The sequence below is a fragment of the Fundulus heteroclitus genome, chromosome 19 (genome assembly GCF_011125445.2).
Source record: "Fundulus heteroclitus isolate FHET01 chromosome 19, MU-UCD_Fhet_4.1, whole genome shotgun sequence".
Lineage (NCBI taxonomy): Eukaryota > Metazoa > Chordata > Actinopteri > Cyprinodontiformes > Fundulidae > Fundulus > Fundulus heteroclitus.
This window is the reverse complement of record NC_046379.1, coordinates 23,305,702-23,332,761: the sequence shown is the minus strand read 5'-3', so window position 1 is coordinate 23,332,761 and position 27,060 is coordinate 23,305,702. Positions and strand designations below refer to the sequence as shown.

General features: G+C 40.7%; 2 protein-coding genes across 4 annotated transcripts in view; both read right to left on the bottom strand.

The window, feature by feature from the left end:
• Positions 1–4,820: 4,820 nt before the first annotated feature.
• On the bottom strand, positions 4,821–15,547 carry mapre3a (microtubule-associated protein, RP/EB family, member 3a). Of its 3 annotated transcripts, none has more exons than XM_036150780.1 (8): positions 15,427–15,547; positions 13,266–13,272; positions 11,798–11,921; positions 11,525–11,670; positions 11,247–11,439; positions 8,914–9,056; positions 6,432–6,584; positions 4,821–6,175 (listed from the first exon to the last, which is right to left on the bottom strand). In XM_036150780.1, exons 3-8 carry the CDS (start codon positions 11,916–11,918, stop codon positions 6,107–6,109), a joined length of 825 nt encoding a protein of 274 aa, XP_036006673.1. In that variant the 5' UTR covers positions 11,919–11,921; positions 13,266–13,272; positions 15,427–15,547; the 3' UTR covers positions 4,821–6,106. The 3 variants fall into 3 exon arrangements, with proteins under 3 accessions (XP_036006673.1, XP_036006674.1, XP_021176685.2); XM_036150781.1 differs by having other exon boundaries at positions 11,283–11,439; XM_021321010.2 differs by lacking the exon at positions 13,266–13,272.
• Positions 15,548–16,705: 1,158 nt separating this feature from the next.
• Positions 16,706–27,060, bottom strand: part of dpysl5a (dihydropyrimidinase like 5a) — a gene marked incomplete in the record, with an annotated part of 13,918 nt that continues 3,563 nt past the window's right edge. The window contains 11 exon segments of the mRNA XM_036150682.1: positions 16,706–18,246; positions 19,570–19,738; positions 19,902–20,109; positions 20,241–20,383; positions 23,042–23,183; positions 23,300–23,456; positions 23,572–23,647; positions 23,778–23,822; positions 25,268–25,336; positions 25,473–25,652; positions 25,971–26,129. Of these exon segments, the coding sequence (XP_036006575.1) occupies positions 18,161–18,246; positions 19,570–19,738; positions 19,902–20,109; positions 20,241–20,383; positions 23,042–23,183; positions 23,300–23,456; positions 23,572–23,647; positions 23,778–23,822; positions 25,268–25,336; positions 25,473–25,652; positions 25,971–26,129 (1,434 nt within the window).

The window sequence follows — 27,060 nt, the reverse complement described above, 5'->3', positions numbered from 1 at the left end:
TCTGCTAACGTTTTTTGCTAGCTCATTTTTCACCATATAATATGGAAATGCATGCTTGTATATTGTTTGTAGTTCAATTATATCTTTGATCTCTGGACGGTTTGTGATTTACTTGCACCTAAGAAACACCATAACACTGTTTTACTCATTAAACAAAGTCAACCTCACAATCTTCTTGCCCCTCCCACACAGGGGAAAGTGACGCAAACAGAGCGATATTTCATGGGATAGTGCACTGAGGACTCTTGGGTGGCATTTTAGGACACAGTTTTAAAATAATTTATCACAAGCGACCCAAGGTGGAGGCGATCCCACGACCTTGATTTCGTCTGGGTCGTTGCTCTGCCATTTTCCTATTCCCTGCAATGCTGTTTTGTGAATGTGCTGAATGGTGTTCGCCACCAGATGGCGCTAAGACAAGGAGTAAAGCGGAGCTCAACGTGGAGCCACGTCCACGTTGAGCCCCGCCCCTATCCGCGGTCTGCAGTCAGGGGTACTTTAGTTCTTCCGCCACTTAGTATAGTCCCTCGTAGGAGAGCAGGTCCTTTTAATACATTTAAAGCTATGTTAGATTTTTGCTTTGTGGAATGTTTAACACAATTGCAATGTCTTGGTAAACTTTGTACTCAAACCTTTACCGTTCTAATATTTACATATTATAGTTAATGTGTAGCTTATAGCAGGTATGATTACAAAGGAAGAGCAACTGAATTAAAAAAGGATTTTAAATGCATCTTACTGGAGGGGTGTGCTATTTTTTTTTTTTTTTTTTTTACAGGCTTGTGCCCACAGGCACCATGTTGGTGACCCCTGGTTTATAGTATACATGTAGCAGGGCAAGTGAATTTTAAATGGTGTCAAACGCTCCTTAATAAATGAGATATAATAGAAATTTTGAGTATAATAGAGGTGTGTATATATAAAGTCAAAATATTTTTTGACAATAACCATATATATATAAAGTAATGCCAATTTATTTTGACTGTTTAAGACTACTACCTCCATTTAATGTAAAAAATAGTCTGCACTTGTATTAGCCTTTGATATTTAACTTGCAGCAGTCATAAAATTACAGAGGGGTCATCAAAGCTCCTGTGATGAGCAAGCCACCTGCGTTCATTTACAGTGGCAAAAATATTTCACGCTTCACTCCAAGGCAATTAAAAGCAACACAATGACAGCATTTATTCACAAAAACCAAGTACAAGACACAAAATTTATAAACGACTAACAATAGAATATAAATAATATTGTATTATAATATAATAACAGTTTCCAGTAAATTACAGTAAAAAAACACACAGTATAATACAAGAATATAGAAGGTAGCTTAACCAGGTGTCGGTGTATTATTTCCATGTTGATTTTATTGGTATAGAGTCCTCTGATTCAGGACAAAAAGCTAAGAGAGGTGGCCTCCATCAGGGTGTGGCAGTTCAGCACCAGGTCTTGGATTTGGTGGTAGTCGGTGAGCACTTTTGTTCTCCCAGGAAGCCGAACTCCATCCTTCTTAGTTGGAGACTTGTGCAGTGAACACAACTTAATGCACATGGCCTCAACTAAGTGACTGGTGCTGAGCCACTGAGCCGGTCCCCCTGGATAACCAGTCACCTCTTCACACTTTCCACACCTGGTGTGACTCCTGTGTCCTTAGGAGCCTTAAAGCAACCGTGGGCCAGCCTGGGTTGGTGTCTGGGCTGGTAATGAATTCTCCTCTTGTCCCCATCAGGAAGAGCAATCCACAGGCGGATGGTCTCTGTGACCTGCTGCTCGTCCAGGCAGAGAGCCTGACAAAGAGGGACACCAGGTGCTCAGCCAAATGCTGCACCTTATCCCAGCCAGGGATGCCATCAGGTCTGAGGACTGCAGCCTGCAAGGAAGTATTAAAATCCAAAATACATTACAGCAGGTAAAATCTCAGTGTTAAAGCAAATACATGAGTAATGTGGCACTGCAGCTAACATGTAGTCTACTCACAGGGGCCTGGCCTGCAACACTGGACCCAGAGGCTCCACTTGGCTGGACAAGGCGCTGCAGTGGAGACTGCACAGGAGGGGGTGGATGAGTCAGGGCAAGACCGTAAAATAGGTCTGGTCAGTGTTAATAGGAGAGATCAGGAGACGCAGGAGGCTGGGTGAAGGTGGACGAGGCTTCCCTGTTTTGGCGTTAGCCCTGAACAAACTCTTTCATATCCAGTCCTGCTAGCAGGATGGGAGGCACTCCTTCCAGGGTACAAAAAGCTCTGCGGGGGGCTGGAACACAGGGAAAGGGAGTCCACAGTGCTGGAGGAGCAGGAGCACGACCTCTTGAGGCTGGAGCGAAAAAAGTCAGTTTGTTGTAGTTGTTAAGCACAGATTGTCTCTGCATGTCTTTTTCAGCCCTGCCAGGCTACAGAGGTTACAACATCTAGTGCAAAGCATGTTGTTTAGGAGAGAGGCAATATGATGATGATGATGATGATGATGATGATGATGATGATGGGAGGAGTCAGTGAAAAGCATTCTGATTTTCACCCATGCACCATTACATCGGATACAAGAACAAAAGTGAGATGGGATCAGCCAAGTGTGAAACAAAGCATGGCAAACACTACGAGCACCTCCAAGTACAACATTCTGCAGCCACTTATTCCAGGGGGAACGGGGGACATGTGAGAATGAGCTTTAGTCGGTGATCAGGATAAAATGAAATAAACAAAGTTCCCAACCACCTTTAAATTGCCTTTGTGCTTTGAAGAGTGAATGTAGTCTGACACTCCATCAGTGCTAATTATCTGTTCAATAAAATTAAAGAACATGTCGGGTCCTTTTATAAAATACTTATAACACAAACTTGTTTGTAAAACGTGTGTGATTTACATTGAGGGAGCTGTTCCTCAGCTTGTGAGGCCACGGTCGCTATCTCATGGTCATCTTCCAGGAACCTTGTAACCAGGACCCCTGCATTCTGCCTCACAAAGCCAGTGGCCTCGGCCAGAACCTCCTTATCTGGGCCCTTCCTGCCACCACGATCTCACTCCTGTTTGCCTCGTCAGTCGGCCCAATGCGGAGCCAACCCTAAGGAGTTCTGCAGAACAAGGGATGTGCATACATAATCTGAAAGGAAACAAGCAAAACACAATGTTATTTGTATAAATATTGTTTGAAATAATAAAACCATTGTACTGGATTTCTGTGTCACTTTATTTGAATCAGCATTCAAAGAACCTGCAAATGAGCAGCATTTATTCTCCATTCACTGCTGCTCTGAAGCAGCACCAAGTAACAGTAGTATTCATTATTAAATATTGTACAATCCTATGTGTTTTAGCTCTGTTCTACACACACTGCAAATAAAACTGCTTTGTTTTAGGCAGGAAATTAATTATTTTGGGATATTAAAATTTTTTTGTAATTTATTAAAAACAAAAATAACACTTGGTGTAAACTTGCTGTGACAATACCAAGTGTAATTTGTATTTATTTGTTTGGCGGGTAGTAGTCAAAAATCAAATGAGCCCAGATTAGTGATACTTCATAAAATTATGATCATAATTGTGATCAAATTGAAATGGCAATTCACGAACAGTATTCAGCTGGGCGCAACCTACATGAAGCATAGATTATTGTAGAAGCAGTGATACCAAAAAAGTAAAAAAACAAAGCAGTGATACAAATTTCACCACATTAATGTTAAACAAGCAATATATCAAAATGGTTTGACGATCACTAATTGACTAGCGCTACAACAAGTAAAATAGAGACGTAAGTCAGAAAAAGTTTGTAACAAATGTCTTTGCTGCACTCAGCATTTCGAACAAACAAAAAGAGAAATTTAAATTTACCGCTCGCAGAAGTAGTCCAGACAGTTGTTGACGAAACGTCAGGAGGAGGAACGGGATTGGTCAAAAGTAAGCCCACCACCTCGGGACGTGATTGGTCAAAAGTAAGCCCACCACCTCTGGACGTGACTGGCCCATCGGCGTTTGAGGTGTGCACCGATTGGGTGGAATGTGCTTACTTTGGGCTTACTTTCCTCCACCTTTGAGGACCAATCACAACCCGAGCTGGTGGGCTTACTTATGACCACTCACGTTGCACCTTCTGGATTCTTAATAAACTTTATAAACTCTCAGAGTAACATCAAGAGCCATCGTCCTTTTGTGGACAACTGTCTGGTGTGCTATGTGAGCGGCTAGTGGGTTAATGTAAATCAATATTGCGTTGAATTTGCATCATGATCACGTTGTGCTGCTTCTACAATAATTTGTGCCTTATGGAGGTACCAGCGTGATCCCGGCTCAATACAGTGCGTTTAAGTGCTATTTCGATCAGAATTATGATCATAATGATATTAATCATCACAAATGCGTGCCTAGGATTAGATTTTGTCTAACCCTTGACCAAAACAAATAGAAAATGGTATTGTAGCAACAAGATTATACCAACATGTGCTATTTTTTTTATTAATAACTTTGACACAATATATATTTTTTAAATATCCAAAATTATACATTTTATTTATGTCCCACCTAAAACAACATGGCTTTGTTTGGGCTGAAACTTTACATCTTCTAGTCTAAATTTAACCAAAATAAATGCTCCAATAATATGTTATATTAACTCTGTTAGTTTTCTTATAAAGGCCTGGCTCATACGAGCTAAACGCAACACCTGCTATAATAAAATGTACAGTTGTCTACGAGAAACAATGCAAAATATGGCATCCTGTTTTAAACATTTCTCCTCCGTCCTCGAAGCTTGCGGGTTAAATTTAGAGGCACGTTTCAGTTTTGCAAACACGATTGATGAGCTATTTTCCACACAAGACAGCACAACAGACATTGTTCCAACAACTGTGTATTTATTGAAAACCCAAAGGATGATTGTTCTGTGGACATGGTCAATGAATGCGTGTTCCAGCGGGCTGACGACAGCCAGTTTGCAAATCAAAAAACAGCTTAGGGAAGGAAAAAGGAGGCGTCGGGTTGTCTAACTGGATGATTCCCAGTCAAATGGCCGCAGACCAGAGCGTTCCTTTAGATGGCGACCAGAACTCTGGGCAACGTTTCAGCAAATGGACATAAAAACACACAGATTTTTAGCGGTAAAAGAGAAAGCTGTCATGTATAAATGTGTTTGTATTGATAGTTGTATACTGCTACATAACCATATTTTCAGTCTGCACGTCAAGCTTAAAGGCCAGTGCATCCTCAGCCTATAGGATACTGTGGGGGGGATAAACCGGAATCTTGAGACGACTTACAAAATCTTCACAAAAAGTACATTTACAAAATATCACTCATTCACAGTCACTGTGTAACATTCTCATGCTCAGATATGTTTGCTCGTACATAAGGAATATTCGCAGAGCAAGGATCACTTCTCCGAAGCCGTCGCAACCAGACGACTTCCTCCAGCATTTTCACATGCTTAAAACCCGGCCAACCCAAAACACAGAAGCTTGACGCGGACCCGAGCACAGACCGCAGCACACCTTGGCCTCGGTTGTTTTTTTTGTTTTTTTTTTAGTTTACACACAGCAGGCTTGCAACAGTTCTGCTACAGAAATTCAACAGAAACGAATTATAAGTTAAATAAATAAGAAGAAAAAAAAGTTAATCAAAAGTCACTCTTGTTACAGGTTTTAGTGGCTCAAATAGTGTCATGATGGCACTTGGGAGCAGCGTTGTTCTGTGCCCTCACAGTAGTGTTAACAGCGCACATAAAGGCAAATAAATAACTGAAGTGGGGGTGGGGGGGAGTAGTAGTCATTTAGAAATCATTGCTGTTAATCTTTAAAGACAGAAACTCAGCTTTTGTTGTTACTCCGGTTGTTCCAGTTTTGTTATTGTGCGTTGCTCATGCTAAAAATCACCGGGATATCGTCGCTCTTTACTATAACTGTAACTGCATGAGGGGAGGCAGGGGGTGGCAGGAAATGATAAGATGGAGCAGTTGTGGGAAGACAGCTAGCGGGCGGAGGGCTGGGTGAGCAACAGATATACACATGGTTAAGAAAAGAAAAAAGACAGACGGAGAGCGGGAATAAGGAGGAGTGTTTTCTAGAAAGCGTGCAGAGTAGAAAAAGAAATGAGGGCGAAAAAGAAAAGAAGGGTGGCTGGGGTTCAGTATTCATCCTGGTCCAGGTGACCTTGTTCGTCCAGGTCGTCCTCATCTGGAGGGGCGAAGCCTTCCTGAGGTACAGAAAAAAAAAAAAAACATCCTTCAGATTTCTAATTTCTTTTAAGCGAATCAATAAAACTGACCCAAAAACATGAGAGATGTATAAGAAGGTTATAGCATTTAACCATCTTTCTCTAATAGTTAGATACCTCTGGAAAGCTAATGAGTCACACTATGACCATTCAAAGATCGAAGACATAAGGAGAATTTTGTTTTGTTAAAGCTCAGTAAAAATAAACTACAACATCGGTCCTAATGGGCAGGTACCTCTGTTGCGTAGAGAATGTCAATTATCCTGCTGAGGACAGGATTGTTTTCACTCTCATGTTCCTGGCAGATGAGCTCAATGTCCCGTAGTTTGCTGAAGTAGAAGTCTCTCTCTTTCTCTAGACCGTCGACTGTCAGTTTCAACTCCATCAACTGGGGGAAGAGAAACAAGTATGTTGGTGGGTTAAATAATCAATGAACACTTTCATTTACACGCAGTGAATACACTTTGCATATAAGTGCAATGATCTTAAAGGGGTGGTTGAGCTCTTTAAAGAGTTGATTTAGGTCTTCTTACATTTTGGTTATGTTAAAAGGGCATTTGAGTACATTTATATAGCAACAACAGCGAACAGAAAAAAGTGACACGGAGGTTAAAATCTTATCTGCAGTTGATAACTCACTTTATTCCTGGCATGATTTGGTTTATAGCAAGATTAGCTGAAACTATTTGGCTCCAAAGCAATCTTCTACCATCTTAAATCCTTTTCCATCCTAAAAACATTGCAGCACTTTCATCACGTTTGCATGTACCCTATTTGCACTGATGTCTATGATCACACACGTTGGAAATGCAGATTGTGTTAAAAACTCGTACAGAAAAGCCAACCTAAACTGTTTCTGCATAGAGTAACTAGGTAAATATAATTTACCTAAACCCTTATAATATTTTTGCGCATTAGAGCACTTTTATTTTTTACATCAGATAGCTACTCTGACTAAAAGCGCTCTAAATGTGCTCACTTCTCAGTAGCTGTTTCACATGGGAGGATCACCGGTGGCACGCCATCCTCAATTTCCAATGTAAATGATCATTGGCATCTCTGTAAATACTCGTCCAATGCAAACGTGACGAGGATTTCATGTCACATAAAATAGCATTTTGAGAAACTGCTCTGATGTTTTTTGAGACATGGATCCTTTTATGGTTAAGGTCTGCTTTGGTCTTGGCTTCTCCTGAGCTATCTATTAGTTTCACCTTCTCGGACCCACTAATCTGGGATAATACAAAACCAAGATAGCTGTAGAGTAAACAACTCCAGGTTACCTATTGCTTTCATCGAAAATTATTTCCAAAATCTTGAATTATTCATTTAAAGCGAGAAAAATATTTTGACGCCAACAAGAGTGGTAAAACACAAGTTCATCCCAATGCTGAATCTCTTTGGGTATTGAATATATTAAAAAGCTACAGTTTGTGTAATCCTAATATTTCTTCATATGGCTGTTTACAGTTAATGATGACAATTATGCTAACTGGTAATGTGAGAAGCTAGATCTCTCAACCGTGAAATCATTCTGTCTTTGTTATGAATGAGGTAAAACCCTGTTTTACAGTTAATCTTCTCTAAAACACACATTGTAGGATCTGTTCCGGATAATGATTATAAGTGAGTACTCGGGGAGGAAATCTAAAAACCTTTTGAATGCAGTCAAAAATTCTGAAAGAGAAAGTGGAATCGACTAAAACCCGGATCAGCAGGTCAAGACAGAAAGTGGACACAAGGTTCTGATCAATGCGTCTCTAATTTGTTTACGTTGGCGCTTTTGTTGATGAACGCTGCTTGTGTTGCTAAGCTAGCCGCATCTCTAACAGTTCCTCCTGCAGTGTAATCAAATTCAGACATATTCTTGTAAAGGTTGACATATTAATTGATGATCACTCGATTTTACTAGTTGTTATTTTAGGTAACTTCTAGTCTCAGCACTTTCATGATGGGATATATTTAGCAGCCACAATGTACCCACTTAGTGTGGTAACACAGGTTTTATTAAGTTGGCAACATTAACAACTTTATCATGTAAAAATGACAAGGTTTAAAAATATCTACAAATGGCTTAAACAGCTAGAAATATTCAGATCATTAGTTATTTTAGATGTTTTTAGATGTTGTCACACCTGAGTCAGGCCTTAAGCTAACAGTTAGCTTAAGGCTCCGGCTACTTTTGCCCTCTCTCTCTAAAACGAGAGAGAAAAAGATCTGTGTTTCTCAAGATATCTGTGCTTGTGTAGAACAAGACCCCATTGATGACTTCAGCAGGTTCCTACAAAAGACGATCCCTGTGAAGGACGTCTATTACAGGTAACTACTGAGAGCTATTTCATTGCAATATAAAAAATACTGATCTCCCCTTTTTATTGAGATATTCTAGAGTAGATTATCTTTTTTTCCCCCTAAGAATACACAAATCTTTTACTTATCAATTTTTCACTCTTTATTTTAAATATGAATTTAGTATTTATTCAATCATTTGGACCTAATCACCAAATGTTTGCTAAGGGAAAAAGTCTTCATTTATCATTGTTTTTTGTTGTTTTTTTTTTTATCATTCTCGTTGTTTTTACAGCAGGGAAAGGACAGTTTTCATTAACAGTGAACAGTTAATTACAAAAGTACATTAGCTGTTAAGACAGCTCAACGTGTCTCCTATTAACTGAAGCACAACAAACAGATGGTTTGTTGGCCTTGTGCGACTCTACCTGTTGATTTAGCTCCATGATCTCGGCGTCACTGCCCCCGTTTCTGGACAAAGACGGATTCTTCCTTATGGCAGGCATGTTGTGCTGGACTCGCTGTGGTGTTGGCATGTTTTTAGGAACTGTTGGAGATGTCCGCTGTGGTCCTGGAGTTGTCAGAGACGGGGAGAACGCTTCAGCATTTATTTTTAAAAACAGATCACTGCACTTGAGCTTTATAGCAATAGTGGCGACAGATCGAGCACATTCTAAGAGCGCTGATGCTGTCAGCTTGTAGCATGATGTGCCTTTGATATGTCATGTTAGGACAAATTATAATGACCATTTTTATTATAAACCTGGTATCACATGTTACATGAAGTTATGAATCCAAATTATGCATTCAATTCAATTGTAAAGCAGTTCAAAGTTGTGCTTATTCAATAAAAGACCCTAAAAGTGCTGAAGTCTCAAAGACAAAGCATGCCAGCATATCTCCAGTTCTGAAAATAAGTGCATTCATTTTGCCCGTTTCCACCCATACAACTAAGTAGTGACAGAGTCACAAAGCTGGTTTTTGACACACTATAACTCAATGGAGATCGTTCCCCATAATTTTCCAGCTATAGAACAAGACTACTAATCATTTTTGTTAGTAATCTGAAAGTAGTTTTTATATTATGATTTTGTCCATCAAACCAGCTTTTGGAACAACATAGGGACATCTCAATATATTAGAATATCAATGGAAGTGTGGTTTTCTTGTGTAATTACGTTAGCTACACACAGAGTGATATATTTCAAGCCTTTGTTTTCGTAGATTTCAGAATCAGCTTTATTTGTCAGGTATGTGTACATGTATGAGGAATTTGATCGTGGTCAGATTTTCAATGATTATGACTTACAGCTAATAAAAACCTCAAATTCAGTTCATAAAAAAAAAATCTCAATATTAAATGACACAGAACTGCTCCGTTATGATCGTAACATGATCATAACGGAGTCACTGAACTTCATTGCTAAAAAAAAAAGCGGGTCGTACCAAAGAAAGATTTATGCAGGAGTATTATTGAAAAGTTGAGTGGAAGGAAAAAGTGTGGTATTAATCGGGATAACCGCAGCTTTGAGACAATTGGGAAGCAAGTCACATTCAGGAGTTTGGGAATTATTGTCAGGGCATCAGCTGCAGCTAGATTCTTAGCTTCAATAGTCTATCCGCTGGCATATCCAGGACAAAGGCTACAGCTGACTCATTCTTTGTGTTAAGTCAGTGGTGAACTATCAGAAGCATCTTACCTGGGCTAACAAGAAAAAAGATTATACTGTTTTTCAGCAGTCCAAAGTCCCGTTTTCAGATCAAAAACCAATTTTTCATTTCATTTAAAAAAATCAAGCTCCCAGACTCTGAAGGAAAAGCAGACAGAATCCAATATTTAAGGGTCCAGTATGAGCACATGATGTTACCCTTTACTGACAAGCTCTACTGAGATGCTGATTTAGTTTTTGAGCAGGCTAGAGACCCAACCACACTGCCAAAAGCGCCAATACCTGCTTCAAATCCATAGTTTCATTTTGCCTGGCAGGCAGCAAACTCGCTTGTCCTAAACCCCACAGAGAAACTGTGGGTTCTTGTCAAAGAGGCGATGAGAGATAACAGACCCAGTAAAGCCGATGACCCGGGTGCCGCTAACAAAGCATTCTGGGCTTGCTTTGACCTCAGCAGAGCCACAGGCTGATCGCCTCCATGTCACGCTGCACTGATGCTGTCATTTATGCAAAATGAGTCCCACTGAGTATGTTAGTCTGTTAGGAAGGCCTACATTTTTGCAAGTGAAAAAAAAAAATTTTGGTTCTCAATATTGAAATTTTCTAAGAAACAGAATTTTAGGTTTTTATTAACTGTAAGCCATAATCATCCAAATGAACAGAAATACTAATTTCCAATATATCATCCTGTGTGAACATGCATAGCAAGTGTCCCTCTTTAGAGCTGAATTAGTAAAACAAATGAACTTTGTAAATGGTATTCTAAGTTATTTAGATGTGGCAAAAAATATAGGTGGAAACATTGAACATTTTTGTTCACGTTTAAGCATTTCTGAACAAAACTGAACCAAGAAAAGAGCCAAGTGGACTTGCAGGATGTGGACCTTCTTCCTTAGTAATGCTGCATCCCTCTATGCACTGCGGTGTTAGCCACAGCCCCACAGTGTCATAGGTCTACGGATGCTGAGCAGTGAGATTAGCCCGTCATTCTGTGAAGCGTGCCGCTTACAACACTTGCTTAGGGCGAGCGCTTTCGAGCCATCCAAAAGCTCAGCAAGGCCGTGCAGCAAAGCCAGAGGTGTTTGGTTTACCTGGGGTTCTCTTTGGTTTGTGGGTATAGTGATCACCTGGATTGGGGGGAGGGGCCACGTCCTGCCCCTGTCTGGCTAGCATGGGGTCGTACTCCTTCCCGTCGTAGTTGGCGTCAAAGAACTTCTTGAACCACTGCACAAATTCAAAGTTGTCCTGGAATTTTCCTTTAACAAGCCTTTCTACTGGAATTATCTGGACAGTGGAAACAAGACATATCTGTGAGTCTCTATACGAGGGGGCTGTTGGATCTGTAAGGTAGGTGACAAAGGGCGCTTACTTTATCAACACTCATCCTTTTAAAAGCTGCTTGAAGAACTTTAAAGTTGTGTATAAATTCATGCTCCAGTTTAGCTTGAAATTTGACCTTCTTTAGAAGAATGCAACCTGGGAATAACATGTCCATGAACTGGCAATATGCTGCTCCTGGAGAACACAGACAACAACGTGTTTTTTGGTGTTTTTTGCGTTAAATCAACAGAGACATGTCAGCAGCCATCGCTAGAAAATCTCCTTGTTTTTTTGTGTGTGTTTTTTTTGTGCCACAGCTTACCTGAACAGAGCTGCTCGATCTTGGTGTACGTGAGATGCAGGGAATCGTTGACCCATGCCAGCATGTCATGGCGGCTGAGGTTGTCAATGGACACGGATGTGGCGTACACATTCACTGCCATCCCCTTCCCGAGAGAAACATTTGTTAGACTTTTTTGTTCATTTAAATGGAATTTTTCCATCAGGACTGAGAATGTTGTCGATTAGCTACTGTATGTACATTGAAGCTGTAGTTGGTAATCCTGTTCAGAAACGCTTTTTGTTACACTGGGTAAAATCGTCCTTCCATCCTGAAAGTAGTTAATACATTATGTAATCACAAAAAGGAGGTTGAAATTTTTTTTCTCTCTCTGGGAGCTGCAGGCCAGTAAAAACTCATGCCCCTCAGCCTGAAGGGCATGGATTTGACAGAGTTTTGTTCCTGCTTTCATTCCCCTCAAGTTCGGGGGGTATCGCCTTATCTATTGGTTGTCTCACATGCCATCATTCTGACGGGCTCACGTAACGCCAGTGTGCGTGCTCGTTCCTTCCAAGTTTCCGCTTGCTGGATGCACACTTCTAGTTTTTTTGTATCCGGTTAGCTTAGCGGCTAGGTTAGCGGTTAGCTTAGCGGTTAGCCGTTCATTGTAGCTCCGCTGCTCTCACCGTAGACTTTGAACATGGAGAGTCGCAAGAAGCAAATTGCGTACATGTTTGTGAGAAGAATTGGAAAGAAATAAGACCGGAGTGGATTTGGGAGATTTTTTTCACGCAATCCCCCTGAGGAGCAGAAAAGTGAGGTAAGATGGTCTTGCACATGCACAGTTATTCGAAAAGGGACTTGGAGAAATGTCCAGAAAAATCGCCGACCCTCGCTTTAAAGACACTGATTACTCTATAGTGCCCATCAAAGGGTGTCCTATAGACCCACACAATGTAGTGCATAAGGAGTGGAAGGAATATTCTTCTCATGTTTTCCATTTAGCTCAATCTCCTGTATATTCCTATCAGCTCTGTCCAGTTTCCCTGTCTCTGCATGACAACTATGTATCCCCTCTACACGATACTGCCACCACCATGTTTCAGTGTTGGGATCATCTCTTCAAGGTGATGAGCGATGTTAGTTTTCCTCCACACATAGCATTACATGTGTAGGTCAGACAGTTCAGTTTGGCTTTCCTCTAACCAGACCACCTTCTTTCACATGTTTGTGTCCTCCACATGACCTGTGGCAAACGGGCTTTCTTTGGACAGCAGCTTTCCTCTTGACCGATTCATGGAGTGCACATTTAACCTACTTTGTAAGGAGAGATTCTCTAAAACGAGCCGTACATCCCTGCAGCTCCTCCAGACTCTTGGCCGCTTCTCTGGCAGCCAGTGTAGGTGCCCTGAATCATGGATTCAACGGTGCCCTGGGTAACATTCAACCCTTGGGATATGGTTATATTATCTAACCCTGCTTTCTACAATTTCATTCCCGACTTGCCGGCTGTGTTCCTTGGTCTTCTTGATGCTTTTTGCTTGCTAGTAAACCTCTGAGGCCTTCACTGAATGTCTGTACTCATTCTGAGATTTTTTTCACCAATTAGAGGATGTCTGATGTGGGTTGCATTGGTTTTTAATTAGGGTTATCAGAGTAAAGTCCCAAACTGGAAGTTTGTGGTTTCGAACGTGATAAAACATGAAAAACCTCCAGGATGATTTTGCGAAGCACTGCATCTTTTCTCATCTGTTTAAAATGGACGCTTCAGAGCTGCTGTTTTTGTTTTTACATTTCAAAACCTTCGATGTGCCTACAAAACCTGACGGGTGGTAGGGGAGACTGAGAACACTTGCAACACTTTTTTCTTATCTCTCAATTACTCCGAGATGATTGGGCCAAGACCAACCATTTATTTATATATTTAACTTTCATCCTTCTGCTAATTGCCAATACGATTTAAATATGATTGCATGGGACAGATGTATTATCATATTCATTAGGAAAAAAAAGTCAACTGTTGCAACTGACCCCATCCCTGGGACGGTTGCAGTCATAAATCCATTAAATTTCACAAATCAACTTTTGGTATTTGTCTCAATGAGCATATCGCTCTGAGAATCTGTATTTATAAAACGTAATCAACAACGAAGCTTGTGAGAGCGGTGTTAAGACCAGGCCTTGGCTGCAGCAGAAAGTATGCCTTCCACGGACAGGTGTGACGCGTAGTTGTCAAATAATAAGAAGAACTCTGGAATTCAAGGAGTTCTTTGTATGAAGCTGGAAATGCTTCAAGAAAACCAGAAAATCAGCTTCTTGGATGGAATGTGATTTAAAGTCCGCTGGTGGGAAAACAAACATTGGTGGGATGGCGTTCCCAAGTGCATTGATGGGACGGTTGGGGACGTTGCAACCGTCTCCAACTTGTCAGCTATGACAGAACACGTTGTGCTGCTTAGACACACTCATTTTAGCACATGCTAACATTGTAATATAGAAATCAACTGAATGATGATTTAATCTACCTATGAATTAATTAATTTGTACAAATGGTCAGGACGGCATGACGAAAATACCCCACATGAAAAAAATTGACTTTCATACCCCAAAAACACATTTTTTTCCAATAAATTTAGAAAATGGTCTTGAATGTATATCTTCTGTCCTGTTGGTGAGGGGGAGGAGGGTCCAACTGGGCACATGCAATCTCAAAGTCATCAACCTAGCATGTTTCTGATTGGAGGAAAACGACTTGTTGCAACTGTCCCCCAGTCTCCCTTACCTTTCTCGCCTTCACAAATTACAGCAGTGGATCTTTAAAACCCAAAGTGAGCAGTCACAGAACACTGGCCTCTGGGAAACATCGCGCATTTTGACTTCTGACGGGTCACAAGTTTTAATCTACAGATGTGCTGTGAGCGCGCAATCCTCTGCAGATTAAACTGGGGTTGGAAATCCCTCGGTTGTTGTTGTTGTTGTCGGAGAGCAGTTTAACACGTCTGGCAGCTTCGGATTGAATGAATCAGCACTCAGAGATTTTTACCTTTGCACGTCGTCGCGTTTAGATAAACACCTGAGTCATGCTTAGAGCCGCGCTTAGCACTACGGATGCACCCCTCACCAAAAGCGCACAGCAGCGTATTCCAACATGGGCTCGCATGCCTCACAATCGCGAAATTGTCTATATGCACAAAAAAAAAACCTTTATGAAACCCGATCACAGCGGCTTTATAGACACATATTGCGTCAGGAGCGGCTGTTCTGATTAAGAATAAGCGGCGCACTATAGAACAGTCTATTCTCTACTGGGGGGGAAATGTGCGGGGCCTTGGGCAAAAAAAGAAAAAAAAAAAAAAGAAAGCTGCAGTAAAAACCCTGAACGAGAACCGCTGAAGTCTCTAAATAACAAACGGACGGGGGGGTCTGACATGTCGAGTCCGCGCCGAGAACAATAAACGCGGCCGTCCGCTGACGCTGGGGAGCCCCGTTGGTTTAAAACGCCGCAACGCCGGAGCTGCTCCTCCGTAGCGGCCCCCTCTACAGGCCTCCCCGAATACCTCAGGGCTGTCAGCGCAACCGGGCGGGGGAAACATCCCTGGGTGGCAGGGTGAAGGCAAAAACACGCAACATAAGGAGCCGAAGGGGGACGTAAAAAAAGGGCCGATACTCACTGTGTTGTTAAACGCGTATGGCAGCGGAGTCCTTTAGGGCAATGCGCGGTGCGGTGCGGTGCTCGCTTGGTAACGGGCCGCCCTGTCTGAGCCTGCAACAATCCGGCTTCCACTGCGCAGGCGCCCGCCTCCACGCTGTTTTAAAAGGCTCATTATAAATAGGACTTTGGCCCGTTCCTGCTAAGAGACACATGATGTGTCGGGGTTGGGGTTTTTAAGCTCGTTAGTGACACGATGCAAGAGGTTCGCGAGAGGTCAGGCCACACAAACAGGCAGCTTGGGTTCCAGTCGTCTCTTCTGCTTGCCCGGGAGAAATTCATTCACTACACTCCCATTCAGTTATTTTGGGGGTTGCATATCAGCACCCGAGAAATATGATCTGGTCCTTAGGTTCTGAAATTGTTTAAATTAAACCTTGGGGTACAAAAAGCCTAATAACCTATTAATTACACAAAACACAGCAAAAACATTAAGAAGGTGTTGGGTGTCGTGGCCCTTTTGGCTTTTTCTAGCCACCAGTCTATGCTGTCATTCTGAGGAGAGATTGCTTAACTCCTCACTTTCAGCGAAAAGATGTTCAAGGGGTTTCTCGCAGCCTGTTTCAAGACACTTACAGAAGGTCTTATGGATTCCTTGAATTCCTCCTGATACACAATAGATTTTAGGTCCTGCTGCATCAAAGCATCCCCAGTCAATGCCCTCCCAACTATGCTTTACAGCTGCTATGAGGTTCCGTTTTCTGTAATGCTATCTTTTTTTTTTTTTTTTTTTTGTTCTTTTTTCCAAACAGGTCATCTGTTCCGGTTAAAATAATTCCCTTTCAGACTCCTCTCTCCAATAAGCATTATTCCAGAATTTTCGGGGGATTCTCTGTATCAACCCAGACACGATCTCAAAGATTTATTGACAAACAACTTGATGCAGACAGGAAACCTTGGGAAGAAAGTCTTATTGCCCATTTTAACCTCAAATGATGATATTGGTGGAATCTGTTTGCTTTATGCACTTAAGGTTAGATTAAATCACTTTATAACCTAGTAAAAGCAAACAATTATGAGTTTGTTCTCATGTGTTCAATTTAGACTCAAAAGACAGCATGCTTCCTATTCAGCATTCCAGGTTAGAAATCTAACATTTTATCACTCCTATTTCTAACACACAACCATATATGTATTATTTTGTAGGTGTTTGAGATGAACATAACAGCATGAAGCAAAGACTCGAAAGCAAACCATGTGACCCAGCCCTTATCAGTGCTTAGATACACACACACACAGGCCATGATTTCATTGTGGTTTATTTGCACTTAAATCAGGTGATAAAAGAGCTGCAAGACAAAACAGGAAAAAAGAAGAATTCAATGTGACAACACATTGTTCAGCACCGGTGTACAGTATGTAGTTTGGGAGGGGGAAAGACACTGCAAGAACCACTGGAGCGTTACAAGGCTACAGAAACAGAACGGAAAGAGCAATAAGCTGTGCATATTCCTGCTTCCACTTATAAACAGAATAAAACATGGGTACTAAAAGAGACTTATTCACATGTCACTTTAAGTGTAAAATTTTACAATCGTACAGCAGAAAGCCTAAAAAAGTACTAGTGCGTTTCTGCTCCAGCTTCTAACTAAACAATCATACATACTTTTAACATCTGAAGGCATTTGATCCCATGTAGAAACTTGGCATTAACTTCCTAACACCCTCCAACTCTCCAGCCTGTTTCACAGTGACGATGCAAGGTTGGAAAGTGTTGGCGCAAACATCTGTGCTCCATCCTTAAGGGAGCCGGACAGAAAGGTCAGCTACTAGCATTTCACGATCTACACATTAGTTTGTGGGGGATAGTGTTGTCAGGTGTTAAAAAGGCCGTTTGGGTGAGACTTTTCGTTCAGTGTGGAAATAATTATGGTCATAAAGAATGCGTTAATACCATGAATAACAGTTGTGCTTGACGTGATAGTAGCGGTTGTGATATAAACAGCAGTCACAGCAGAGGTTCATTCACATTTAGTGGGGTTGAGTTAGAAGCCCACCCCCGTTGTATAGCTGTAAACATAAACTGAAAACGCTAATCTGAACACAGAACTCCTTCATCTTTTTGATCCCGATTACTCAAATCAACTCAAACATAAAAAATATATATACAACTAGAGCAACTTAAAAAGGAAAGCTTAATTCAGGTTCTTCCCGTCAACTGATCAAAACCAACAACTTGTTTAATACATATCAGCTTTGTGTCAACAGTAGTTGCATTTCATTCACCAAGGCCTGCAGTAAAAATCATTTTATGATATTAAATGATGTAAAAAGGCATCTAAATAGTACATGTCACAAGTGCAAAAAATTTATCTTACAGTGAGGTAACACAATTGCATCATAAAAACAATGTCTCCTAAACTATAAGATACAGTGCTTTCCCCTAACACGATAAGAAAAAAATCTAAATCAAAGGAACTCAACAGCAACTGCTTTTCTATATGCTGCTGTCATATTTGGTTACCTTGTGACTGAATTTTGGTAGCTGTTATCGCATGTCAAATGTTTCCCATTCAGTAAATCAATATGGCCAAGTCTTACTGTCCCTAATATTGAATTCAAGTAAAAAAACAACAACAACAAAAAAAAAAAAACATGACTCCATTACTTCATACATGATCATTTTGTTTTTTAAAGAAAGACAAGTCTTCTTGCTCGGCCGATCATTTTCGAAGCGTTGTGTTTCATCTAACTGGTTACCAGATCCCGCTGGATCTCCCTCCAGGCGGAGCAAGGATCCGCGCCGAGGATCTCTTTGGAATGTTGTCATCGATCTGAGCACCTGTAGCCGCAGGGAACAGGCACATCACGTGAGTTCAGCAGCGAAACGCGACATACTAGTGTTTTCTCTTGGCATGCCTCCTATTACGATAGAAGGACCCATGACGGCTTCTAAAAAGCTTGTGTTAGGCCGTAGGTCAATTTGTGACGCATCATTGCAAAGGTGAAATCCATTTTTCACAGTTTGAAAGTACCCCCAGTTCAGTTTTTACTTGCTGGCAAATGAATACTTGAGATTTAAAACCCTATTTTGCAAAACATTCTTTGAAACAAATAGAAACCTGAAGCGCAGATTGCTGATATTAAAATCTCTATTAAACAATATGCAGATGATGCTCAGCTATACTTACACATCTAGCCACATGATTCTGATAGTGCTGGGTGACACTATAGTGTCAAAGCATGTCTGGATGATGTTTAATTTTGATTCAACAGATGTTGTCTGTAGATTTAAAAACACTAGGAACAGACTATAGTTTTATTTAGTTAGACCAGATGGTGTAACTAAGTAACTTACTCTGTAGTTCAACCGTGAAAAACATGTTTATTCTAACCAGGATATTTTCTTTGATTTGCACAACTTTTTAGATAGTTTTTTTTTTTTTTTTTACATTCCAACTACAAACAAATTTATTTTTAGGGGCTTTATTGTGATAGATCAACACCAAGTACAGCATAACTATATGCTGTACTTGGTGTTGCTGAATATATAGGAATTTTTTTACCAATCTGTATAATCTGACCCAATCTATATAATATGATTGAATTTGACTTTGTAAAGTGACTTGAGATGACATGTTTCGTGAATTGCCGCTACATAAATAAAATTGAACTGAATTAACTGTGATGTAGAAATTTACAAATGGAAATCCAAAAAAAGTGTGGCCTGATACCATAAGATCCAACAAAACTTCAATGAGGTTTGTATTGTAGTTGTAATGTGAAAAAGTCCAAGGGGTGTTTTGAATAATGTATCTGAGACCTGATGCTCTTATGTGTGTGTGTGTCTCTGCCCTATTTTCTCAACTCACAAAAAAGCTATAAAGAAATATCTTATAGTTGAATCTTTTTTTTTTAAAAGGTAAAGTTTAAAACTAATCCACTCATCTCTAGGGAGTACCTAAGCCTTTCTAACCATACCTCAGTGCCATACTAGTCACTACAGCGCCATCATCAGGTCATTTTTTTAAAATCCTTTCTTCTGAGTACCGACATTTACTTAAAAGGTATTTTTTATTTTAGCTTTTGTTGAAAAAAAACTTATACTGTATAAAACACAGACATGTCCTGATGTCACGGAGGCATGTTTAGGGCTGATCCTCACCAGACAGGCTGAAGCTGGACTCATGGAGGTCCCTCACGCCCCCATGACGGGTGCAGGGGCGCGTCGGTGTGTCCAAATCGGAAGCGCCCATGTCCCTCTTTCCTGAGTTCGCCACAGCAACAACATCACCTTGGTAGGGCTCCCGCTCAACGGCTTTAACCGCCTGGCTCTGGTAGAACAGGAGGATTAACAAATTAAACCAAGAGAAGCAAATCAGTCACAATTACAACAACAGGAGAAGAAAAATGCTACTTTTATAGCAGCAATTCATAGCCGGTATCGATATTGTATGACGTAAGCGTCCCTAGGGTTATTGGTAGACAGTCTGGCACCTTTTCTCGCTGAACCATTTTCTTGTAGAGGCAATCCGGGAAAGTCCTCAACGGGCAGAATTTCCCAGAGCCCTCAGCACATGTGAACATGCCGTTTTCATAGACCAGACGTCCTCGGCTGATGGTGACCAGGGGCACACCGTGACAACGGAGCCCTTCGTACAGGTTTATATCGCCTCCCTGGAACTGGTTATCCACCGAGATGGTCCTGCAGTCAGATAATAGAACATATGTGACCAAGTTCAGTCGGGCAAAAGCTTGATAAAAGCCTCGGAGAATGGAGATAAAAGCTGCAGTCGGACAAGCTGGTCGATTAAATGTACGGATCGAGTTTCATACTTGGATCCCTCGGGGTCCCAGACCACCACATCAGCATCTGCTCCGGGGATGATCCTGCCTTTCCGGGGGTACAGGTTGTAAATCTTGGCTGCATTAGAGCTCGTGACGGCAACGAAGCGATTCTCGTCAATTTTACCTCCAACCTGTCAGTTGAAACAAAAACAAGTTCCTAAAGTTAAAGATTAAAATGGAAAGAACTTTGAAAGAAATTCTGTTATCTGACACAGTTCTGGGAAAACCATTTGTCTCCTAACTGATTTATTCTCTGTTTGCTGTTCAGACACACCTAAATGTTTCAGATCATCAAAAAATTTCAGTATATGCCAAAGATAACCCTAAATAATAATGCAAGTTTTCAAGCAATAATTTCATTTGTTAAGGGAAAAAGGTTATCCTCATAGGAGGATTTACAGTTACGAAGGGCTTGGTTAAAGCCACACCAAATTATTTAAACTGCGTTTCAGGCTTTGACTAGGCCAATCCAATCATTTTTGGAGCCACTCAGTGGTGGACTTGCTGGTGTGCGTTGGATCATTGTTGTGCTGCATAACCATGAGCGATTGAGCTTATTGTCATGGACTGATGCTGGACGTTTTCCTTCAGAAGCAGAATTAATGGTTCCACACTCATTCCCACTACCACCGACCGTGTGCAACTGTTGGTATGATCTTTTTCCTGAGATGTGTTGTTAGGTCAACGGCAGACATATCGGATAGTAAACTTATTATAAAGCGTCACTCACAGAATATTTTCCCAAAAGTCATGGGAATTGTGAAAATGGTTTTTTTTGGCAAATGTGTGACTGGACTTTATGTTTGTTTGCTTTGAAACTCTCTCACAGATACCATTTTTGTCCTTTTTCTATCATGTTGCTGAATCAAAAACACAGACAAGTGATGCCTGCAGTGCTTTAGATGTTTTACTGGGTTCTTTTGCGACCTATTGGACGAGCCAGCGGGTAACTTTGGTGGGTTTTCCCACTGTTCCATGTTTCCGCCGTTTGTGGATAATATGTCTCTCTGTGGTTCACTGGAGTCTCAAAACCTGAGAAATTACCTTGTAACTCTTTCCAGACTGATTGAAGTCGGTTTCTTTGTTTTTCATTTTGTCTCGTTAGATTGGGAAATGATGAGTTGGTTTTTCAACTCTTTTATAACATTTTGTGTTTTCAGACTGGTTCAATTTAAAGTTGAATAAACTGAACAAGTGTATTTACTGTTAAACCTAATGTTTTTCATATAACCAGCAAATTTAAGTTTAGAGTAATCTCCTAATTTAACCAAGATGTTGCTTCTGACTGAAAGTCATGTTAACAATATGGATCGGCCCAGCATTACACACTGTATATACCTTATACCTTATGCACCTTTCCTCCTTTTGGCACCTTTCTTTTTGTTTATTAAGCGAATGTATGACAAGTAAATCTCTCCACTGTGAGATCAATAAAGCCCTATCTTATCTTATCTTATCTTAGATTCAGGTAGTCTGATAGAGAATCTGTGGAGGGAACTAGAGGGTGATGGCAAGGAGGTCTTCTAATCTCAAGACCTGGAGCTGTTAATAAAAAATAACTCATCAAAACACGTGATGAAACATGCAAATAGCTTTTCCCCAACTATAGTGTAGGAGCCAAAGTTCTCCAGATAGTGTTTGGGACACTATATGGACTCACATTTTATTTGTCTTATAGTCAGAGCCTAAAGTTAAATTCTGGAACCAAGAATAACTGTGCTCATCTATATAATGCTGTCATTTTCTTTGTTATACTGATTAAAATGTTTACTGTATTAAGAAAATCGGTCAGAAAAACGTTTTTATTTGTTTTACAACTTGTATTCTTTATTTAATATAGCTGCCATTTAATACGCAGGTGAATTTCTTTTACCTGTTGTCCGGGCGAGTTTCCGGTGGAAGGAGAAAAAAGTAAACACGGAGACCGAAGCTACACAGTTTTCTTACAGTACCTAAAGTAAATATATTAGGGCAGTATCGGCCAGCTTCAGTTATTGGATAATCAATCGTTGTTGGATCACTCCTGTAAGAAGATTTCCCTGTGGAACCTGAATAAACATTCGTCTGTCATCTTGTTTACATGGGAGTACCGTGCAAGTTTGATTGACAGCAACGTAGCCGCTACAGCGCGAGCAACGTAAACAACTTCTCTCTGAGCTTCAGAACCCACATATAGTAAGGGTTTGATGGCTCTAATGGCAAAAAATAGTTTTCCATAGATTGTTGGAAAGGGTATGAATGATTTTAAATTTTAATATCAGCTGATAAACAGTTTTGTTTTCAAAACTGAGACTCCTTTTAAATTGCATATTTTTTTCAGAGATTACTTTTTTCCTTTCCTATTAGAAACCTCAGTTTAAATAAAAATATCTAACACTTAAATCTGGATAAAGTGTTATATTTATTTACTTAAATGTAAGGGATTTTTCAATTCTTCAGGTCTGGCAGGGTCCAGGCCTCTGCGTGGCTGGTGGTTAATCACAGTAGGTTTATGATTTAATGAGAGGCTCAATTATGTTTTCACATTGAGTGGATATCCTTTTTTTTTCATTAATAAAAGAAATCCGTTATCTGAACAGCGCTTTTGAATTTACTCAAGTTATTTTTGACTAATATTGAATTTTCTAGCCCCTGAAATAAAATTAAAAGCAGACTAAATCTTCACACGGGGCACATACGTGGAGAGCAGCCCTTTTTTTTCAAGCCGTTTTTATTCCCCCGGTTAAATTAGAAGTTCTATTTGAGGACGCTCTCTTGCAGCCAAACAGGAACAAAAGAGCTACACATACCACTCCCCTCTCCCAGATGACGCTCATACGGTCCTGAATGCCTGGAAGGCCGTGAGGGATCTTCGTGAAGTCATCCTTGCCCATGGCTTTCTGGTTGACTGTGAATGGACGGTGATCGGACGCCAGGACGTTTAGAGTGTCGCTGTGGGCAGGAAGCAGAAGGCAACGCTTTGTCTCATTACATCGCTACATCGACGGAAATAAAACCACCACTGACATCAGCCACCATGAATGAGAGATTTCGTGGAGCTGCCTCACTTTCCCAGCAGGCTCATTAGGAAGTTCGGAGTAGTGGGGTCCAGGCGGAGAGGAGGCACGGTGACGTGGGCGGCCGCGTGAGCCCAGTCCTGGTGATAGTACTGCATGCCGTTCAGGACGGCGTGGGCCGTGGTTGTTTCTCCATGAACCACCTTACCTGTGACCATGCAAAAAAACGAAAAGCCGCTGAAAAAAGAGAGGCAGCGAAACGGCGTCCTGTTCTAAGAAGGGGTTACCCGCACATGTGAAATGTAAAAGTAAGCTGGCGTCACCTTGCATCTTAGCTGTGGCCACCACATCTCCCGCAGACATGCTGGACACGTTGACCAGATAGATGGGGCAGTGGGCCTAAAAAAATAAAAGCCAAAACGGTACAATTATGTTTTTATAGCAACTGCAGCGATCCCAGCACCCTATGAAGGCTGAAAAGACTGCTTCACGTTCAGGATTAAGGTTGGGATGCTGGCATTTCACTTACCCTGTTGGCGATTGTAATTGCCCTGTGGGTTGCTTCAGCTTCCAGCTGTAAATAACCCAGTAACATGTCAGAAATGATTCTATTACAATCATTTACAGTGTCTTGCAAATGTACGTCTAACATTTTGTACCAAATGCGTACACCAGTATTCATTCCCACAGCATGATGCTGCCACCACCATTTTTCATCATGCATATGATCTGTTTTGGCCAACATGTAAACATTTTGAAAACTATGTATCATGGTCCTCCCGTCACACGATTCCACAACACTTTGTGTTGGTCTATCACAGAAGTTAGGAACTTTTTTTTTGTCCAGAGTGAACATTTTGCTGTCGGTCCTGCTAAATAAATATGGACAAGAACCTCGAATGAGTCTTTGGAAAAAAAATAGATTTTTTTTTAATAAATACCAACTCCTGGAAATTGTTTTCATGGTTAAATTAAAGAACCATCCTTTTATTTCTATTTCTTACGGTTTCAGAAAAAGGCGGAAAACATAAAACTTAAACAAAAGAGAATGAATGATTTTTCTTGTATTCCATATTTATGTAAAATTAGGAGAAATCTGAGAAGAAAGAGAAGTAAATAAGATCCCCAATTATCTATAATTCTTGAAGATTTAGATTTCCAATCATTTTATAATTTCACCAATGTGTTTCTTCTGACTGGAAGGCATTTAAACATTTTGAAGAAGCCCAAGCCAGAGTCCCACCTTAAATCTGATAGAGAATCTGTGGGGGGGAGCTCAAGATTAGGGTGATGGCGAGGAGACCTTTCCACTCGAAACATTCAGAGCTCATCAACAAAAACAAACCATCAAAATACCAGTGAAAATACACAACGCGCTCACCAGCAACAACAGGAAGGGTCTGATTGCTGCAATACCTGCAAGGATTCTTTCATTAAATATTGAGAAGAGTAAAAATAATTTTAACACACCATTTTAAATAAGATGCAAATAAAAACAGATAATTAAAAACACTAATACTCATGTTCCATTGCTTTAATAGATTTTGAGTAATGTTTGTCTCATTTCCTATGAAATAAAGTACATTTTAAATCTAAATGTGCCAGGGGTATGATGAATAATTTTGAATTTTAAATGTCTTTCACCGTTACTGTTGATCTGTTGTTGAAATTATAAGCAGATGGCGCACAAAAAAAACATTAATAGGCACAATTGTTTTGTTTTTTATTTCTATATACTTTCAATTAGTGCTCCTTTCTTTTTAATTTGCCAAAACATTTTAAGAGCCTCTCTGTGGAGCCTAAAGTGCAAAATGTGGCTCAGGAGCCCCAGGTTGCAGACCCCTGGTCTATAAGGAAAAAATCCCGGTAACACACACAGAGCCGAGGTGAAAATGTCCAGTGGCATTAACATTTTTGCAAGGCAGCGTAATTACAGAGATTTCATTGATGCTGTTGACCTGAGCAGAGGAGTACAACGTTATTTTATTTAAGATGGCTGGTTAATTCTGAGTCTACTACCTCTTCAGGCCGACTGATTTCAATCCCCTCCGGGCCACTGATGCCAAGGTCCAAAGCCTCCCTTGCACCCTGAGAAGACCACGCAACAAATATTTATTGGTTTTTCTCCATTTATGAAGTATTGTAAAAATATATCCAACAGTTGAAATTATGCACATTTATCTATACAGTTTTTGCGTCCTTCTACACATGGGTTCTTCCTAACCTCTGCGACTAGCTCCCCGTTCTCAGCGTGGACCCTTGCAATGGCCCCGATGTCCTTACAGTGCTGCAAGGCCTGGAAGAGCTCGCTGTCCCTCAGCATGAACGTCTCCTTGTAGGCCATGAACATCTGGAAAGAGTTCACTCCTTTCTCTCTCACAAGCTTCTCCATATCATCTCGCACCTGTGGACGAGAGAAAGAATGGACTTAGAAGCCAATGTAATTTATGTTTTAACCCTAGATCATTGTCTAATTTTACACCTTTTAAATAAGCAGGCCAATGGACAAACCGCTACAGATACGTTTGCTCGTACAAAACTGGAAGAAGGGGCTTTTAATTCTATGTAGGTATCATAAAAGAGTTTGATCAATTAGTTAAAATGTACACCTTTAAACATTTGGTGCATTTGTAAAAAAAAAAATTTTTTTACTAAAAGTAATATTTTAAACACTGTAGGTTGAAAACGTTTTTTCAAAAGAGGGGAATGCAGAGTTTCCTACCTTGGGGCCCCACCATGTTACTCCAACATGGAGAGAGTAGTCGCAGCAGGACTTGGGGTCAGCCAAGCTGCGACACTTCTCGTAGGCTTCCACCAAAGACTCATTCTTCTCGGGAAGGACATGTCCAATAACCATCGTCGTACCGCCAGCTAAAGCAGCCTGAAGGAAATCCCCCCAAAAAAACAGTCCCTTTATTCTCACATTCCTAACAGAACGACACCCAGATAAGACAAGGGTCATGATATGTGCAATGCAGTACAAAGGTTTTATTTTTTTTCTTACGCCTAAACATTTCAGATCATCAAACATGTTTTTATATTAAGCTAGGATTATTGGAGCAAATAGAAAAATCAGGGTTAGAATTTTTATTTGATCCTCGGTCCAGATGAAAAGTAATTGCCCCCCCCCCCTCCCCCCCGTGTTAAACCAATAATAAAATGTCGGGCATTAAAGGCTTCAGAACATCTAAAGCACTGCAGGCCTCATTTCATTACATTGAAATGACTGTCGTCATTTCAGCTTTTAACTTTTTGCTCTCTCTCTTTTATCTTCATAGTAGGCACAGCTGGTCTGGCGTTCTGTTAACTGTGACATCATCCAGGGAAGACAGATCACCCGCAATTACCATCTAATGTATAACAGATCACTGGATCAATGTGTGCTTCTGTGCTTTTTTGTCTCTCTTGTTGTGTCTCTGCTCTGTCTTCTGTAACCCCAGTCGGTCGAGGCAGATGACCGTTCATACTGAGCCCAGTTCTGCTGGAGGTTTTTCCTTCCCGCTAATGGGTGGTTTTTCTTTCCACTGTCGCTTCATGCTTGCTCAGTATGAGGGATTGCTGCAAAGCCATGGACAATGCAGACGACTCTCCCTGTGGCTCTACGCTTCTCCAGGAGTGAATGCTGCTTGTCGGGACTTTGAAGCAATCAACTGGTTCCCTTATATAGGACATTTTTGACCAATCTGTATAATCTGACTGATTCTGACTTTGTAAAGTGCCTCGAGATGACATGTTTTATGAATTGCCGCTATATAAATAAAATTGAATTGAACTTGTGTTAGATAAGTGTTTGATTCAAAAATTAAATCGAT